We start from the raw sequence: 19,413 nt of genomic DNA on the forward strand, positions 1-19,413 counted from the left end.
ATGGGAATGATTTGAAAAGGGCACAGATTGTGGAGCTGTTATAAGCAGCAATTAAAAAGTAAAAAAGCAAATAAGCAGCTTTGCTTATTTGCTTAAATAGTCTGTGCTTGCTGGGTGACTGTTTGTATATGTATTTATCTCAGTTGCAGCTGTACTCGGAGGCCAGTATTGCTCTTCTCCACCTAAACACAGTGCAGGATTTTACTGACCTCACCCAGCAGGCCAAGAAGAACCTGACGTTGGAAGGAAAAGAGCTCACAGTCAGTCCGGCATACCTGTTCTGGGACCTTAGCGCCATCTCACAGGTGCACATTTTACTGTAATTTCACACAAAAATGTAAGCCAATGTGTGCTCGATAAGCGTTCACTTAACTAAAAAAAAATATGAATAGATAACTTCGTAATAAGCAGTCTTCCTCTTTTTCAGTCTAAACAGGATGAGGATGTTTCTGCCAGTCGCTTTGAAGACAATGAGGAGCTGCGTTATTCACTACGTTCTATTGAAAAACACGCACCATGGGTGCGGCACATCTTTATCATAACCAATGGACAGATACCGTCTTGGCTAAACCTAGATAACCCACGTGTTTCAGTGGTTACTCACCAGGTGAGCTTTGCAAACCCTTGGATAACCAGTAAAGACTGCTTACATTTCTAAACGTTCTCCAAAAGGGACGTCCTTGTTTATTAGCGTGTGCTGTAATGCATTCTATTACTAATATTGGGTGTATTTATGTAAAACCTACAGTAATTGACAAAGTCTTGTGTGTCTTGTTGTCGTTTTGTGTTTGTCTCTCAGGACATTTTTCAGAACCAGACCCACCTGCCTACATTCAGTTCTCCTGCCATAGAGACTCACATTCACCGAATCCCAGGACTCTCTCAAAAGTTCATCTACCTCAATGATGATGTCATGTTTGGCAAGGATGTGTGGCCTGATGACTTCTACAGCCACTCTAAAGGTCAAAAGGTCAGAAAGACTGCCTATCTGTCTCCGTAAGAAAGACTGTTTATTTGAACAGCATGTCTAACAGTTTATGCACATCTGAAGTAAAATGTACATTTAAAAGGGAAAATTTGCATACATACAAAAGATCTATGAATGCATACTCTACTGTTCAAAATATTTGGGTTGTTGTAAAGAAATGATTACTGTTATTCAAAAGAAATGCATTGAATTGATCAAAAGTGGCAGTAAAGACCCTTTAAGATTTCTATTTCAAATATATGTTCTTTTGAACTTTTTATTCATAAAAGGGAAAAATCCTGAAACAAATGTATCATGGATTTCACAAAAAGCAGCACAACTGTTTTCAACATTAATAATAATTAGAAATGTTTCTTGAGAAGCAAATGATCTTATTAGAATGATTTCAGAAGGGATATGGGATTCTAAAGACTGGACTAATGCTGCTGAAAATTCAGCTTTGCATCACAGGAATAAATTATATTTTAAAATATTATTAAAGTAGAGACCAGTTTTGGTTTTGTAGTATTGGTGAGCAAAAGAAAGTTTAAAAAATCTGAACTTTTGAAGGGAAGTGATTTATATTATTAAACGAATAATCTTTCCATTACAACTCATTTGGCCTTGATAATCACCTGAGATGTTTTCTCTGTTCACAGGTGTATCTCACCTGGCCTGTACCAAACTGTGCTGAGGGCTGCCCAGGGTCCTGGATCAAAGACGGCTACTGCGACAAGGCCTGCAACAACTCTGCATGTGATTGGGATGGAGGAGACTGTCAAGGTACTTTGACGCCATCATTTCACCCCAGAATTAAAATTCTGTCATTATTCACTCACCCTCAGGTTAAATTGAACCAATTGCATGTTTCTGATCCCATCTTTATATCTGTTTCATTATTTCTTTATTTGTCCTTGCAGGCACTGCAGGCAGCAGTCGTTTTGGAGGAGTGGGCGGTGCTGTGATTGGAGGCGGGCAGCCTTGGCAGTTCGGCGGTGGTCTCGGAGGATTGGGGGGCATGTCCTTCTGTAACCAAGGCTGTGCTAACTCTTGGTTGGCTGATAAATTCTGTGACCAGGCGTGCAACGTTCTTGCATGTGGGTTCGATGTCGGCGACTGCGGACAAGGTGAGTTTTGACCAGTTGTTCTCAACAGTTTTGACCTAAAGTCCCTCCACTCTCTAACACAACAGACCCATATATATATAAAGGCTTTTGCGAGCCTTTAATGTTGAACTCAATGTTTCCTGGCCCCCTGGTTGACAACCACGTGAGTATTTCTTATTAAGTCTAGTAGGAATTGATTGAACTTATTTTCTGTTTGTTTGTGCATTTATAAGATAACTTCAACCAATTGCACCGTGTCGTCCTTCGGAGGAACCAAACGCTTTACACCCTGCCTCAGGGAGAGCTCCGACCGTATTTTAGCTTCTCAAGCCTGGCTAACCGCGTGTCCGAAGCACAGGTCGCTGATAACCCAGCGCTCCGTCACACTTCTGTCGCCAACAAATGGAAGACCATCCACCTGCTGCTGCTGCCCGGACACAATGCCACTCAGATCCACTACAACATCACCTTTCAGAGTGCCAATAACCACGACTTCACCATGACTTTCTCTGTAGCCGTGGATACCAGAGAGCTCCCCAAATCAAACGTATCCGATCCGGTGCAGAAGAAAGACGAGGAGCCCAAACTGACCATGGTGACCCCAGAACCAGTGGTCATGTTTGAAAAGGTTCCCAAAGAAAAACAAGGCCCAAGAGTTAGAGAGAAAGCCCATGGCGGTGTAGAGATTGTACAGGTGCCTGCGTTAAATGAATCCCTTTTGCCTGAGGAAGTGAAGCTTGAGTTACAGAAGCTGAACGAGAAGCTAATATTAGGTGACATTACTATTAAAGGCTTTAATTTGACCAAAGCAGTGCTGCTGGGGCCGTACAAAGACAAAGCTAAGCTTTTACTAAACAATAAAGACTCTGAAAAACAAGACCAGGACATACAAGCAAAACACTCGAATGAAGACCCGAAGCCTCCTGTAATCAGTCAACATCAGGATGAAAGAGCAGTGAGGGTGAAACGAGCAAATGAAGATGAGGAAAGAAACAAACACTCTGAATTGGAACCAGGTGTTGCTCTGTCTCTTGTCCCAGTTCAGATTGATGGTGTTACACCGAAGGCTCAATCAAGATTGTTTGGCATAGAGAAACCCCTCGCATCTAAGCTTCTCAGCACCCTGATGGGGAACTTGTCTAAAGAGAGAGATTCAGAAAATGAAGCCCATCTCCGCGGGCGGCCAGTGGGTCGTAAACTCCAGTATTACACCTCCAGCTTGGACCGGGGTTTCCTTCCATGGGAGAAGAGGAAGTTCTTTCAGGATCTGCTGGAGGTGAGACATGGTTCTACAACTTTTTTTTAACTGAAGGCCTCCCATACATATACACACATACAGTGGGTATAAAAGTCTACACAACCTTGTAAAAATGTCAGCTTTTGAGATGTAAAAAAAAAATTGCGTAATTTACCACCTTTAATGTAATATTTTAACCAAAACATTAATGCTGTTTAATTTAAAATTGGGAATGTTGATAGAGAAAAAAAAAAATCAGAAGTGGCAAGATCCGTATGTTCTTTAAAAAAAGCAAAACAACTTATTTAGGGGGAAAATACATTTTAAGTCAGTTAAACTTAATATTATACATTAATAAAATGTATTATTCTTAAAACTAGATATTGAAGAGAAAAATAGTTTAATGTAATTTTGTTGTTTTCCATTTTAATTATGTTAAAGTTAATATTTATATTTATAAAGTTAATATTTATATTAAATATAAATAGTATTAATATAAATGTTAATATTAGTAGATAGATAGATAGGTAATTATATATTATTTTTTGTTATATAAATAGATAAGACAAATAAATAATAAATAAATAAATATTTTTATTATTATAATTAATTATTAATATCATCCTGCAGTGCCATTGGAAGTTTTCTGTGGCCCCTTTGTGGGTTTTGGCCTCCTATTTGAGAACCACTGTTCTAGAGTAAACAAAAAGCCAATTGGTTCTTGTAACTGAAAAGCAGGACTTCTTGCAGCCACATTGAGTATTGCAATCTCTCCTGATCAGTGTATGTGTATCTTTGTATGTGTCTTTTTTTGTGCATCACAGGAAGAGGAGCGTCTACAGAGTGAACTGCAGTATGCAGCTGATGGGACGGCCACTGGACGCAAGTTGCGGGACACTTTTGCTGATTCACTCCGCTATGTCAACAGACTCTTGAATGCTCAGTTCGGCTTCACTTCCCGCAAAGTGCCCGCCCACATGCCTCACATGATTGACAGACTCATCGTGCAGGAACTACAGGACACGTAAGAGTCCCAACACGTACACACAGACTTATGTATCAATTTAATGTTAGTCTATGGATACAAAATTTTGGCCACCGAAATTCAGATGTCTTCAAAAGTTCCTTGAGTATGAAAGTAAATGAATATATCCTTTTTTTTTTTTGTCTTGATATCTTGCTCCTTCAGCTTCCCTCAGCAGTTTGATAAGACCTCGTCCCACCGTGTGCGTCACTCAGAGGACATGCAGTTTGCATTTTCTTATTTCTACTTCTTGATGAGTGCGGTGCAGCAGCTCAATATATCTGAAGTGTTTGACGAAATTGACACAGACCACTCTGGCGTGCTCTCTGATCGTGAGATTCGCACGTTGGCCACACGTGTCCATGAACTTCCCTTAAGCCTTCAGGTACACACCACTCTTCTGCCACAGCATGGAGAAAATGACATGATTTTTACATTCGAAAAAAATATTTAATTTAAAATGTAGTGTTTTAATATAGTCTAATTATTTTTTTTAATGTAAATTTAATTTTAAATGTTGTCTATTTTATTTAAATATAGTTTATCTTAATTTGAAATTCAGTATAATTTAATTTAAAATGTAGTTACATTTAATTTGATATAGTTAATATATTTTTATTTCAAATGTAGTTGTTTAATGTAATATGTAGTCTAATTTGTTTGAATTTAATACATGCTTGTTTAATTTGAAATAGTCAAATATATTTTAATTTAATGTAGTCTAATTTGTTATTAAATTTGTCTAATTTATTTCTTTTTAAAATGTTATTTAAATAAATTTAAAGTAAATTGATATTTAATAAATTCATATAATTAAATGTATATGAAATATATTTTAAAAAATGTTTTTACTCTTAACAATAAAGCAGGAAAATATGTACAAAACAGAACTTCAGGAAGGGGTTTTGTGAAGTGAACACAAGGCATGAATAGCTCTTTTTTTTTTGTCACCACATGATTGTCTGTCTTACCCATGTGTTGAGGAAAGGCATGTCTGTTTATTTGACTCTAAACAGGATTTGACCAGTCTGGAGCAGATGCTTATAAACTGCTCAAAGGCTCTTCCGTCCAACCTCACGCAACTCCATACTGTCAGCCCCACCCAGGAGGCCTATTACGACCCCAGCATGGTGAGAGCCACTGTATACACAAGTATACAAGTCAAATATTCGACTATAAAATCTCACAAAACATCTATTAAGTGATCAACACTGGCTGTACGCTATAAAATTGTCATGGTTGGCAGTCTTGTATTATCAGCTTATTTGATGGTACTGTTAATAAAATCCCTGTTTTGATGTTCCTGCAGCCGCCCGTCACAAAAGGTTTAGTAATCCACTGCAAACCCATCACAGAGAGGATCCACAAAGCCTTCAAGGACCAGAATAAATACAAGTAAGATTTTCATTAAGTTCCCACAAACACTTCAGCTGGAGCTCTTCTGCTCCTTCAGCTTCCCTCAGCAGTTTGATAAGACCTCGTCCCACCGTGTGCGTCACTCAGAGGACATGCAGTTTGCATTTTCTTATTTCTACTTCTTGATGAGTGCGGTGCAGCAGCTCAATATATCTGAAGTGTTTGACGAAATTGACACAGACCACTCTGGCGTGCTCTCTGATCGTGAGATTCGCACGTTGGCCACACGTGTCCATGAACTTCCCTTAAGCCTTCAGGTACACACCACTCTTCTGCCACAGCATGGAGAAAATGACATGATTTTTACATTCGAAAAAAATATTTAATTTAAAATGTAGTGTTTTAATATAGTCTAATTATTTTTTTTAATGTAAATTTAATTTTAAATGTTGTCTATTTTATTTAAATATAGTTTATCTTAATTTGAAATTCAGTATAATTTAATTTAAAATGTAGTTACATTTAATTTGATATAGTTAATATATTTTTATTTCAAATGTAGTTGTTTAATGTAATATGTAGTCTAATTTGTTTGAATTTAATACATGCTTGTTTAATTTGAAATAGTCAAATATATTTTAATTTAATGTAGTCTAATTTGTTATTAAATTTGTCTAATTTATTTCTTTTTAAAATGTTATTTAAATAAATTTAAAGTAAATTGATATTTAATAAATTCATATAATTAAATTTATATGAAATATATTTTTTAAAAAATTTTTACTCTTAACAATAAAGCAGGAAAATATGTACAAAACAGAACTTCAGGAAGGGGTTTTGTGAAGTGAACACAAGGCATGTATAGCTCTTTTTTTTTTGTCACCACATGATTGTCTGTCTTACCCATGTGTTGAGGAAAGGCATGTCTGTTTATTTGACTCTAAACAGGATTTGACCAGTCTGGAGCAGATGCTTATAAACTGCTCAAAGGCTCTTCCGTCCAACCTCACGCAACTCCATACTGTCAGCCCCACCCAGGAGGCCTATTACGACCCCAGCATGGTGAGAGCCACTGTATACACAAGTATACAAGTCAAATATTCGACTATAAAATCTCACAAAACATCTATTAAGTGATCAACACTGGCTGTACGCTATAAAATTGTCATGGTTGGCAGTCTTGTATTATCAGCTTATTTGATGGTACTGTTAATAAAATCCCTGTTTTGATGTTCCTGCAGCCGCCCGTCACAAAAGGTTTAGTAATCCACTGCAAACCCATCACAGAGAGGATCCACAAAGCCTTCAAGGACCAGAATAAATACAAGTAAGATTTTCATTACCTTCCCACAAACACTTCAGCTGGAGCTCTTCAGCATCTCTTACAGGACCGGGTTAGTTATGCAGGCTCTTGTTCTTTTCAGATTTGAAATCATGGGCGAGGAAGAGATCGCCTTTAAGATGATACGGACCAACGTCTCCCATGTGGTGGGGCAGCTCGATGACATCAGGAAGAACCCTAGGTTCGTTCAGGGGCTTTCGTTCCTGTTTTTTGCGCACTTTGGGAAGCCTAATCTTACTTTAAGCCCCTTTTTTGGCCTACAGGAAGTTTATCTGCCTGAATGACAATATTGACCACAGCCATAAGGACGCCAACACAGTCAAAGCTGTACTGAGGGACTTCTATGAGTCAATGTTCCCGTTGCCCTCTCAGTTTGAGCTGCCCAGGGAATACAGAAACCGTTTCCTCCACATGACAGAGCTGCAGGAGTGGTAAGAATTTAGTCACAAACAATCATTCATTGCATGTTTGTGTAGAAGACAGAAACTTACCTAAGCATTTAACTAAGACAAGTCAAACAGGTCTGTGTACATGCCTCAGGTTTCATTACTGAATCTGAAGCATGATCAGGACAGACCAAGTCTGGTGGTAGTTTAGTGAAATGCTCAACAAGAAAGAGCTTTAATAGTTGAAAATGAAACTGTAATGGACCGAATCGACATGAAAAATAAAGAACAAAAGTGTTTGAATAAAGGCATAGCAGCCATTAAACCTAAATAAAGAAGTTTATTATGCTTGACGGTAGTGTAAAGAAAAAAATATCTGTCCACATAAAACACTGACTTAAAAACTGAACTGCAGCCAAAGAATCATCATTAAATCTCCCTCATGTTGTTCCAAACCTGCATGACTTCCAGTGGAACAAAAAAGTATATGTTTTAAGCAGTGTTGTTATTGTTATTAAAAACATGTTCATTAATTGAAATAAAACTGAAATAAAACAAATCTTAGTTGAAGAACTTAAACTCAATGAAAATCGGAAATGTAATTTTGTAAAAATACTTTGTGCGCAAAGAAAACAAAAATAACTTTATTCAACAATTTGTCTGCTCGGCGTCACCCTATAGCGCCATTTTGGAGAGTACCACATACATAAACGACGTATGCTGTTCTGTGTCAGCAGCACTGTACGTGGATACGCTGTTTACGGTGTTTGCGTATATGATACTCTCCAAAATGGTGCTATAGGATGACGCGGAGGAGACGAATTGTTGAATAAAGTCGTTATTTTTGTTTTCTTTGTGCACAAAAAGTATTCTCGTAGCTTCGTAAAATTACGGTTGAACCCCTGATGTAACATGGATTATTTTAACGATCTCCTAGCTACGTTTCTGAGCCTTGATCGTGTTAAGGATCCTTGCTGTCTATGGGAGGGTCAGAGAGCTGTCAGATTCCATCAAAAATATCTTAATTTGTGTTCCGAAGATGAACGAAGGTCTTACGGGTTTGGAACGACATGAGGGTGAGTAATTAATGAGAGAATTTTCATTTTTGGGTGAACTATCCCTTTAAAATAAAGTGGAAACTGAAAATATACAAATAAAAACTATTTCAGAATAATAAATAATACTATAATAGTGTATAAATAAAACTAAAATACTGTTTTTGAAGAATGTTATTGTACAGTTAATGGGTGCTAGAACTTTCAAGCCTCAAAAATGTATTGATTAAATTAAATTGATTTAAATGTTTAAAATTGCACACATATGTACACAAAATGCACACAACAAGCTTATGAAGCCTCAATGAGGATGCAAAAATGCCATAAAAGGAGTCCATATGATTTACGCACTATAATTCAGATGTCATGTAATAGCTTTGTGTAAAGAACAAACAACATTTTCAGTCTTTAAGCCTTTTTAAGTCTCACTTATTGCATGAAAAAGCAGCCGGCACATTGTCCTTTTGTGTTTCATGGAAGAAAGCCATATGGGTTTGGAACAACATGAGGGCGAGCGAATTGAATCACTGATTGATTCATCCATCATTTTGAGTAAACTTTAAGCTTTCAAACAGCAGTGTTTATACCTGATGAGACTTATAACATGTCTCCAAAACTTTTCAGATCATTAGTCCCTGAATATAATGGTTTATTGGTGTAGAGATATATTTGGTTTTGTTGTAATGAGTTTCACAAGTCTGTTTACATTTAGCTGTGTGAAGTTGTGTGTGATTTATAGCCTGTTTCTGTTGCTTTACTCTTGTGAATACTGGTAAACGTTCCTTCCTGTCATCGCTGTGTGAAGTTGGGTGATAGCTGTCGACACAGTCTGGAATTCTGGGAATGGGGAGGTGGTTGAAGAAGGGTTTATGTATATGTCGCTCCTTTGGAGGGTTACAGGCTGGAAATTATGACAAGTGCATTTGCCATTCATGCTCAACCAGCCAGAGCGGCTCTATGTTACACCCAGATGCCCCGTAAAGCCCCATCAGAGGCGTGTGACCTGAGGGCCAGGGTGTTATTTTTGGGCACTGCCAGGCTCGAGCAGCCCCATAGGCTGGTTTTAAAAGCTGTGTATCTGCAGATTGGCTCAGTCAGACACAAACACGCCGGTGACAAAAGGGTAACGGACTGTGTTCCTCACAGATGATGATGTCACCTTGTCACCCTCTCACCTCCGACAGCCTGCTGTGTGACATCAGAACTTGAGTCACTGTGAACTGTCAGTCACAGTCTTGATATATATGGTTTTGAATCTGGCAAGAGTTCAGACAGCATCACCATTCCTGCCCTTGTATGCTGACAGCAGTGAATGAGCTCACCGTTACAATACGGGCATGTTTTTAATGATCTATTCATCTATTTATTTATTTATATTTTCCTTTTTAACAAAATTTAGTAATATTTAATAACTTAAGTCATATAATGCATCACTGCAGAGCTGCCTGTCAGGGTCAGTATTTAAGTACTAGATAATTTAATATGAAATCAGATCATTTGATAGTGATATTTATGAATTAAAATTTATTTACAAAAGTTTTACCTTCAAAATAGATTTTAGAATAGAAAATAGATTTTAGAATTTAAATAAAATAAATTTACCTTGGAAAAAATATTATTATATATTAATATATTATTATCATTATTATAAGAAAATTATATTTTTGAACAATGATTGAGGTCTGTACACTATTAAAGGTGCTACTTTTTATTTAATAGTTGACTTTGTCATTAGTTAAAATTTTCTGAAATAGTGTTTGTTTTGATTTTGAATATCTCTAAAATATATTTCTTATTTAATATTTAAGATTATTTTATAATTTTAGCAGTGCTGCATAAAATTGATCATAAAAAGATTACAAAAGATTTCTTTAAAAAAAAAGTTTAAGCAACTAACAGTAGTTTTACAAAAAAATATTAAGTGACACAACTGTTTTCAACATTGATGATAATAATAAGAAATGTTTCTTAAAATTTTTCTCACAATATTAATGGTTTTACTGTCATTTTTAACCAATAAACGCAGCCTTGGTGAGCATAAAAGACTTAAAAATAAAGCCTTTGCCCCCAAACATTTGACAGTAGTGTATATTTTAGTATACATTATATTATATATTATACATTGACTCTTGTATTTCTAAAAGGCTTTGCAATTTCCTTCACTTTTGGAGTTTCACAGCAATAAATTCTATACCTGGAGATCTATTCAAAACTTTTCTGTTCACTTCGGAACAGCAGGAAAACAAAATGACAACCATTCAAAAATTGTTGTGTACTCTGATGAAATACATATTTTAGCTACAGTGTTATCAATGTATAATGATGCTTGTTAGATCCAGATTGTGTAGTTCTAGCATCTACCATGTAACAGGCTAACCAGAGTTAATCTTCTGTTTCACAGGCGAATATACAGGGACAAGCTGAAGTTCTGGACCCACTGTGTGCTGGTGACGTTAGTCGTCTTCACTGTCATATCGTTCTTTGCTGAGCAGGTCAGTTCGGTTCAGCTTACATGTTCATTGTCCACTATCTCTGGTTCTTCATTTCTCTTTGTCTCACACAAACACAAACACAGAGTCCAGTGGAGTCTGGCTAGTCTCATTACCTTTAGCAATTAATATATCAACTTTTACCCAGCAACCCTCGGTGTTCTTTTAAGGAAATGGTAAAGGCAAAAATATCATCCTGATGATTGATCAACCAGGCAGCTTGCAGCAAATAGTCACACTATTAATTGCGGGGTCAGGTTTCTGTCTTTTGGAGAGGTTAATGGTCACGGTGACCTTTTAAAAGACCAGTGTGTCTTAATCTGTCCTTAGTGACAGAACAGTAATGTGAACACTCACCAGAAGTACAAATATGGAGATGAAACATTATCAGCGGGTGCTTCCTCTGCTGCCGTACATGCATGTAGAGGCATGTCATGTTTGGCTGCGTCCTCATCTCTGACAGACTAGCACATTAACTGGCTTAATTACAATCTTCAGAACAGATTTACAGCCTCCTCATTAACTCGTTTAGCCACATCCTGTTTCTCTTTATGGAATTCCTGCTTGTATGCAGCACTCATTTTTCTCTTTTTTTTAATGTATTATTATTAGTTAGGGGTTCTGAATTGCCACTTAAAATGCAATGAAACCAATCATTAATGTATTAATTAAAAAATATTTTTGTTATATATTATAAATGGTTTATATTCATTATATAATTATATATTTATTATCACTAATCAATCTGATTGAATTAAAAAAAATAAATAGACATATTCAAAACTATCTAATTAATGTTTAAATACAGTTAAATGTAATGATACATAAATTGAGGAAAAAAAGCAACATTTATATATCATTTTTATGAACATTTTACACATTGATTTTCCATCATTTTTAAATTGGGCTAAGAAAAATAAAAGTTTTAAGTTCACCAGCCACTTCAACTTTAATCCAATTTATAAATGATTTGGTCAATGATTTATTAATGTGCTATTGTATCGTTGCATTTAACTATCATTTTAAACATTATTTAAATGGATATTAATGTCTATTTATATGTCAGTTTGAATTTCTATTCACAATTTTTTTCTATTCACAGTTAACTGTATTTTCAAACATTTTAGCTACATTCTTATTAATTAATTAAAATACATGTTTAATTGTTTAAACTATTAACCTTTTGTAAATATGGATATATTTTTTAAATGAATAAAATAATAGTTGATTTATTTTTAAATAGCACTTCTCCATAAGGGGTGGGGAAAAAATCAGTTGACTGATGCATGTTTCTTTGTCAAACTTTGACAAAAAAAATGTAGTGAATTTATAAAGATTAATTAGAATCACATAGTTACTCTCTGAATCTAAACTGGATACTGTTTAATTCCAGAATTAAGGTCTCTGCACACTGAGTCTGAATTTTTAGTTCGAAATTTTCGCACGTTGAAAAATAAATACGACCTCCCTCACGTTCAATCATGTTTACACACTGCCTCCGAAACTTTCGTCCGTCTTAAAAAAATTCGGACCAGGTTCGATTTTCTGCGTTTTCGCATCCGTATCAAGCATTTTGATAGGAAAGGATGACGAACACGGAAAAACGCATACGAAATTTTCAAACTCGGTGTGCAAGGACCTTTAGTCTTTCTTTCTTCTTCCTTCCCTGTTTTGGTCAAATGTTGATCTTGTTTTTTATACTGTATGTGTATCACGTGTCTGTCACAAGTTGCCCAGCAGCATTCATAACAGGTTTGGTTGACACTCCTTCCTCTTCCTTTTCTTTCTGTCCCTCAGCTGATCATATTGAAACGGTGGCTTTTCCTCAGACGCAGGGTCAACAAGGATGCGACCCCCGAGCGGGTGTGAGGTTATTCCTCTCTTAGAGGTTGTTGTGTTGTGTGAATATGAAGTACCACAGCTGTACTTCTGTTAATGCCGTCAGATAAAATTGCCCATTTGGAGGTGACTGGGTGAAGTTGATGAAGAAACTTCGAAGTGCAGGCCTCCTCCACAAAGGGGCATTAGTGAGACACACTGCGGCGCTCGAGGCAAGTGACTTTCTCTCAGCCTGCGATCACACTCCAGGTTGCGTATTGAATGTGAACTGAACTCAATGGCCCAAATTGAGTGTGTTGCCATATTACCTTACATGTTTAAATTGTATTAATTTTAATTTTAATTTATAAGGGAATGTCAAGGGTAAGGGTTGTTGTTGTCCTTGCAGTGCCTTTCTTTTCCACATGAATGAAAGTAGTGGATTCTAATGCGCGGCTGGAACTCTTGGCCTTGCGTTTGGCTTTTTGCATTTGTCTTAATCTGCCACTCTTGCTTATTCCAAAGTGGCACAAAATCTCCAGGAGCATATTTAAAACCGAATAGCAATCCTGATACTTGTAAATTTGGGCAAGGATCATAAAAATGAGCCATTTCCTTCTCTTTCTCTTTTTAACTGCATGTCGTTTTTGCTTGAAGTCCTTCACGTGATTGTCTCTTAGTGGGACATTAAATACTAACTTTGTCTGAAATTCAGATGCCACCGCCTGTGGCCCTGGTGTGTATTAATTAACTCCTCACCTTCACTTGTCTTTTAAAGGGAATCGTTTTTGGGCTTGCTCAAACGTTGCAACTACTGACTCCAAACCTTTGCATAATGCTGTTCTGGGATGAATTTCCCTGTTTACTTTTATTTATTATGTTAGAAAATACATAATTGTAATGTACAAGCATATCTTTGTTTTATTTTGGAAATGTATGTTGCTAAAATTCTGTCAAAATACACTTCTTTTAGGTCTTTACATTACACTGACAATTTACCACTTTTGTGTCAATTGTAAATTCAACCAGGTGCCTAATTTGATAATGAAATAAGAACATAATCTGAATGCCGAAGTGTAATGAAACAGCCAAATATGTTAATTAAAAATCTTTCATGACTGCATTGATATGCCTTGTTCTGAAATGTCATTGACTGGGTTAATATTTATTGGTCAAGCAAATGTAGCTGTTCCTGTTTGCTGTTATGTGTCATTGATTCTTGCTTCCAGAAGGAGGAAATTTAGCTAAAATAGTATGAAAAGAAGACCACAAAACACATAAGAAATGGACGTTAGATGGTGCTCTATTCAAATCACACAAAATTTATTGTTTTTATTAGCCCTTTGGGAGGAGATGATTCTAAGCAGGCAGAGAGTGCATCATAAAACAGGCACAGATCAACACCCCCCAAAATCCCTCAAAACAGAGCTAAAGGCAATGACCAATAACTCTGTTTGTGCTCAGTTGAAGCTCTAGGAAGTGAAACATACAACCAGGAAGTCTGAGCAAACTGGGATTGGGTGACTAGGGAGGGGGTGGAAAGATGAGTCTGTTTTTAGCACACAGCCACAATCCTTGACAATTAAGTTCTTTCAATTATTATTTTTGTTTTAAACAGGCTTGACTTAATTTCACACTAAATTGAGTCAGATTATTAAAATAAATACACTGTAATCACTGGACAATCACAAAAGGTTTACATAAAGCTACAATGGCTGTTTGGGCAGTTTTCTTTTCTGGAGCTTATTCACTTCTATAAAGTGTCACATGATCTACAAATAGCTGCTTTTTTTATCAACATTAAAAATTCTGAACGGTATAAAAGGTTCTGTGGTGTAAACTATTTTTGGCAGTTTGGCGACTATATCAGGCCGAGAAATATGTTTGTAATACTTGCTTTTGTTGTATGTATCAAGATCAGACATATAAAAATGGGCCTAAATTAAATAATAGATATTACGATGTAGAAAATGGACTTGGATGCCCAAACTGCAGTTGTAGCTTCCCTTTTTTGTTAAAAATTGACAAACATGATCAAGCCCGAAAAAACAAAGTACATATCTACTGTGATAAATACTGTTGTGAAACAAACATGTTCCCTCCGTTATTTTTTGATTCTTTTGCTCATCTCTATCTTTGACCAAATTGAGGAAATGATTCTATGCAAACGTTTTTGGCCGATTCAAATTCAACGTTTGATTTCCCAGCAATTTTCCTTCTTTATCCTTTGAAAAAATAATAACAAGTATTTCTAATGTTCCTGCACAGAATGAACCATTTCAAGGCAAGGGCCGCCCTCTGGCCCCCAAGGCCACATTTTGTACATTGTCTAAACTCTTTCTTTTCATCCAGTGATATATTCTAGTGTACAGTAGTGTGGTTAGAAAACAATACGAGCTGGTCTGGTCAAACCTGGCAAAACATTCAGTTCTGTTAGTCTGTGATGGTCACACTGTCAAGGCCGTTGCGGTTTTGGTTGGTGGGGCTCTCCTGCTCTAGTTTGAGAAGCGGGACAATGTCTTCATCCTTAGATCCCGCTTCCTCCTCCCGCCGGGCAAATTGTCAGTCTCTATGTGTGTGGCCCTGTGGGGTGATACTGAAAACCCGGATTCGCAGGTGGGAGGCGATTTGCAGGCACAGGCCTGTGCAGTAACGCAGCAGATCCACCAGGGACAGCACCTAAACATGGGGTTGGAGAAGAGACAGACTTGTTTAGTTTTGACTCCGAAAACATATTGCTATATGGTGCATTTGAAAACGCAGTGGTTCGACCCACTAATGGTTGTGGCTCACCATGGCGATCCAAAGCACGATGTGTTCATCAATGTAGCTGTTGAAATACTGATTCAAAAAGAGGAGTCCAGGGCCAATGAAGGCTGTGTCAGGAAGATGAAGCTCACTCTTGGTCATGTGGGCCACCTGTAGAAGAAAGCACACCTGATGCATTTTGGATAACCGTTTATGTAAATGATGAAGCTCATGATTGCAAGGGCCAAATAACAATTTTGACTTCTTATATAAGCATCAGTAGCACTCACCACCAGCTTATTCGAGATCTTGGCGATCACCATGCCAAATGTAAGGACGTAAAGGCAAGGATGGTGCTCGAAAACCTGACTGGAGGACTTTTTAAAGATGATGAAGGCCAGAGAGAGGATGAGGCCGATGTGTAGACCAGGAGACAATACACTGGTGTCCTGAGGAAGACATGTGCACTGTTACTCTATCACCCTAAAGAGGTCACTTTTTTTTTTACTTTGCCTTACATTAAATCTGGTAACTGAGCTATCATAAGCAGAAGTGTGCCAAAAACGTGACTGCAATAGGACTCAATGCTTTTGAGGAACAAAAACAACTACTTTGAAGACCTCACTGCTGGAAAGCACTTACTGCAACGGTTGAGCCGTTCTTGCCCACGCCACCGTTCAGGATGACGTAGAAGTAGTTATAGGTTGAATACAGAAAGCCACCAATAATGCCGAGGATTGGAAAGGTTTGCAAATCCACACCAAAAACAGGGACCTGGGTGAATGAGAAATCAGTGTCTTTAATATGAGAGTAGCTGTTATTTTGTGTCTCATGTGAGCAGGGGAGCTGGGAAGGGGCAGGGCTGAAGCTCTGAGCATGCTTTATAAAATGAGGAGAGGTTAGAAAAGATTCATGTGCGTGTTGACATCTGCCTTTTTTTTTGACACGTCTATGGGTGACTGGTAGCCATAGTAGCAGTTTTTACCTATATTTACCTTTTCACAGTCTGTTTGTCCTCAGAGAGGAGGCAGAGAGCAAAAGACAGAAGGTCTTCTTAAAGAACACACAAATGGGGCTCTGACATGATTCACAGTTTTGGAGGATTTGAAAGCTTTCTTTTTTTAATAAAAATATACAAAGTCTGTAGAACCCTTTTAAAATAATTTTCTGACACTGTGTATACACTGGAAGCGCCCGATTGCATGTCACACCGCAACTGAGGTTATTATATTTATATTCTATTTAACATTAGAATGTTTTTATTGTGAATAAACATGCAAAACCCCCAAAACTATTAATAAAAATATATGTTATATTTACTCAAATGTATTATTATTATTATTGTTGTTGTTGTTATTATTGTTATTATGATAGTATTGTGTATAAACATGTAAATAAACAAAAATATTAATAAAAGTGATATCTTCACTTAAATGTATTATCATTATTATGAACGAACATGTAAATAAAAAATACTAATAAAAGATTATATTTATATTTACTTATATATTAATATTAGTTATTATTATTATATTTAATATTATGTTTTTATTTTGAGTAACTATTAATAAAAAGATGTGAAATATTTACCCAAGTGTATTATTATTATTATTAATATTAATATGTTAGTATTGTAAATAAACATATAAAATAATAATAATATGTGATATCTTCACTGAAATGTATCATTATTATCATTACGAATAAACAAATAAAAACTACTAATATAAGATGATATTTATATTTACTTTAATATATGCTATATTAATATTATTTTATTATTCTTATTCTATTAATATATATACTGCATGCATAATTATTATGCAAGTCAATAATATTCTGATCGTATTTGTTTAATAAAAAGATGTGAAATCATGAGGAAAAAGAATTACAATATGTATTGATGATTGTATTGACAGCCCTAGCGTGCACATGGTTTAAAGCAAACATTTTTAATTGAGTGATTTTTAATTAGTAGTCCAGCAACATCACAAGCTGACTTTAATATAACAGTCATAAGTTATTTAAATATATATCAAATAAAATAGTCAGTTCACACAATATGATACTTGTAATTAAAATCATATCTCTGCATCAAGTCAAAAACAGACACCGTGTCCATCATTTGAAAGCACTTTGTGATTGGCCACAATGGACTCTTCCAGTGTAGACTGCTTCAGTGATTATAATGGGAGTGAATTTATAAACGTTGTGAACGAGAAAGAAACTTCAGAGGCTTAGTGTGATGCTAAAGAAGGTGAATGACGTACCCTAGTCTCCCAAAGACTCACTCCTCCAAATGCTGTCATCAAATACATGATTATAATAGCAATCTGGACTTCTGTCACGTCAACCCTGCAGAAAACATTCGAAAATACAATACAGTTAAAAAACATCACACAGACAGGTTCAGTAAATTCAATCGAATAAGCCGTAAATGCACTCACAATCCGAAGCGGAGTGTCCCAGACACGTATGTCTGCCAGTGCGCACAGAAAAACATGAACATGCCCACGAAGCCACAAAAAAACGTCCAGTTTGGGTAAGCGCCGATCCCACAGGATATACACGTTCCCACGGCAACAAACACTAAGAGAGCAATCCAATTAGTGTGTTGTTAATACATACTATATGTACAGATGTTAATAAACAACAAACGGCTTAACTGCTAATCAATAAAAATATTAGCCAGTGTCCAATAAAAAAAACTTAAATATGATTATTGTAAATATATAAAAACTAGATTTTTTTTAACAGATTTTGAATGGTGGGGTGTTGCTAGGTGGTTGTTTACTAGGCCATAACAAAAGACGTTTATTACGATCACTAACTGTACGTGTTAACATTAATTATGCTTAACAAAAACACTATTAAATATTACTCCCAACCAAATGGCAAAAGGTTGTCTAGCTGGTTATACCTGTAGAAACGGCGTCACAGCCATGGTCAAAGAGCTCACCAAGAGCTGAGCTGCTATTGGTCCGTCTGGCCTGCTTCCCATCAATGGCATCCAGTGATTGGTAGATGAAGAGACCTAAGGAGCTGAGAAAGAAGGCCCAACCTGGAGCCTGGAAAGAGTAGATTTGAAAGAAAACATAAAGGCCAGTACATTGACATTGATCAAGACTAACTCAATAAGACCTGGTTCTTCTTGTTTGACTGGGCTCAAAGTCAATGAGGCATTATAATTTTTCAAAATCATATGAAATATGAATATCTTTCTTGAGATTTGTTTGCAGTTTCTTTCATTCAACCACTCAAGCAAGGTCTTTTGTGCCAAGAGAGAAAACAAAACCTTAGACTAAAACTTTGACCTCTAACTGTAGATATGGATGGCTTGTATTTTCTTGTGCGAGACCGAAAGGAAAACTTATCAAGGTTCACAAATATGGACACAAAGGAGCTCTTTTATCTCCTTTCCTTTAATAGATATGGTTATCACTGCTATTTTGCCATAATTTTGTTTGCTTTAGAGAGGCCATTTTGGAAAGAAGCACTTCAGCCATACATATTATTCAAAGGTAACTAAGCAGAGTGAGAATAATCAAATAATGTGTAAAGAAGGAAAATGCACAGTAGCTACAAATGTGAAATGATTTAATTCCTTAGAGGAGTCTGGTGTAATTGCCTGCCCTAGATTGTTGCGTCCTTTGTTTTAATGCTCAGTTTTTTGCCTATCTAGGACTAATTTTCACTTATTAATTTCATACCTTTAAGACTTTGAAATTAAACTGGAAATATAAGAGTTGGTATATTAACATTAGTGTAATAGAGTAACCGATGTAACAACCCTCTACATTGCGAGTAAATCACTCGCATATGCGACTAAATCTTCACTCTGGGCGACTAAATGATGTCTAATATTAGCCAATTGCTAATAAACAT

The 19,413-nt window shown here is 36.3% G+C and overlaps 2 protein-coding genes across 2 annotated transcripts in view; one reads left to right on the forward strand and one right to left on the reverse strand.

Moving 5' to 3' along the window:
- The first annotated feature begins 128 nt into the window (after nucleotides 1–128).
- On the forward strand, nucleotides 129–13,842 carry LOC107725516 (N-acetylglucosamine-1-phosphotransferase subunits alpha/beta-like). Its single transcript, XM_016534793.1, has 14 exons — nucleotides 129–305; nucleotides 428–607; nucleotides 800–970; nucleotides 1,627–1,750; nucleotides 1,888–2,094; nucleotides 2,307–3,349; nucleotides 4,135–4,334; nucleotides 4,500–4,719; nucleotides 5,351–5,464; nucleotides 5,644–5,729; nucleotides 7,115–7,213; nucleotides 7,296–7,463; nucleotides 10,875–10,965; nucleotides 12,760–13,842. The coding sequence occupies exons 1-14, from the start codon at nucleotides 129–131 to the stop codon at nucleotides 12,829–12,831; spliced, it is 2,952 nt and encodes a 983-aa protein (XP_016390279.1). The 3' UTR covers nucleotides 12,832–13,842.
- Nucleotides 13,843–14,337: 495 nt separating this feature from the next.
- LOC107725616 (cholinephosphotransferase 1-like) overlaps nucleotides 14,338–19,413 on the reverse strand; it is a 9,037-nt gene continuing 3,961 nt past the window's right edge. Inside the window, exons 2-8 of the mRNA XM_016534942.1 lie at nucleotides 18,449–18,596; nucleotides 17,976–18,117; nucleotides 17,799–17,883; nucleotides 16,171–16,302; nucleotides 15,819–15,977; nucleotides 15,574–15,699; nucleotides 14,338–15,459 (exon numbers count right to left, since the gene is read on the reverse strand). Of these exons, the coding sequence (XP_016390428.1) occupies nucleotides 15,343–15,459; nucleotides 15,574–15,699; nucleotides 15,819–15,977; nucleotides 16,171–16,302; nucleotides 17,799–17,883; nucleotides 17,976–18,117; nucleotides 18,449–18,596 (909 nt within the window). The 3' untranslated portion in view covers nucleotides 14,338–15,342. The remainder of the gene's footprint in view (nucleotides 15,460–15,573; nucleotides 15,700–15,818; nucleotides 15,978–16,170; nucleotides 16,303–17,798; nucleotides 17,884–17,975; nucleotides 18,118–18,448; nucleotides 18,597–19,413) is intronic.

Source organism: Sinocyclocheilus rhinocerous, unplaced genomic scaffold, assembly GCF_001515625.1.
Source record: "Sinocyclocheilus rhinocerous isolate Xijiao unplaced genomic scaffold, SAMN03320098_v1.1 scaffold153, whole genome shotgun sequence".
NCBI classification, from domain to species: Eukaryota; Metazoa; Chordata; class Actinopteri; order Cypriniformes; family Cyprinidae; genus Sinocyclocheilus; species Sinocyclocheilus rhinocerous.

Coding starts and splice junctions, on each gene's coding strand:
- LOC107725516 (XM_016534793.1), top strand. CDS start 129: ATGTATTTATCTCAGTTGCAGCTGTACTCGGAGGCCAGTATTGCTCTT. Junction 971..1,626: donor GCCACTCTAAAGGTCAAAAG/GTCAGAAAGACT, acceptor CTCTGTTCACAG/GTGTATCTCACCTGGCCTGT. Junction 2,095..2,306: donor TGTCGGCGACTGCGGACAAG/GTGAGTTTTGAC, acceptor TGCATTTATAAG/ATAACTTCAACCAATTGCAC.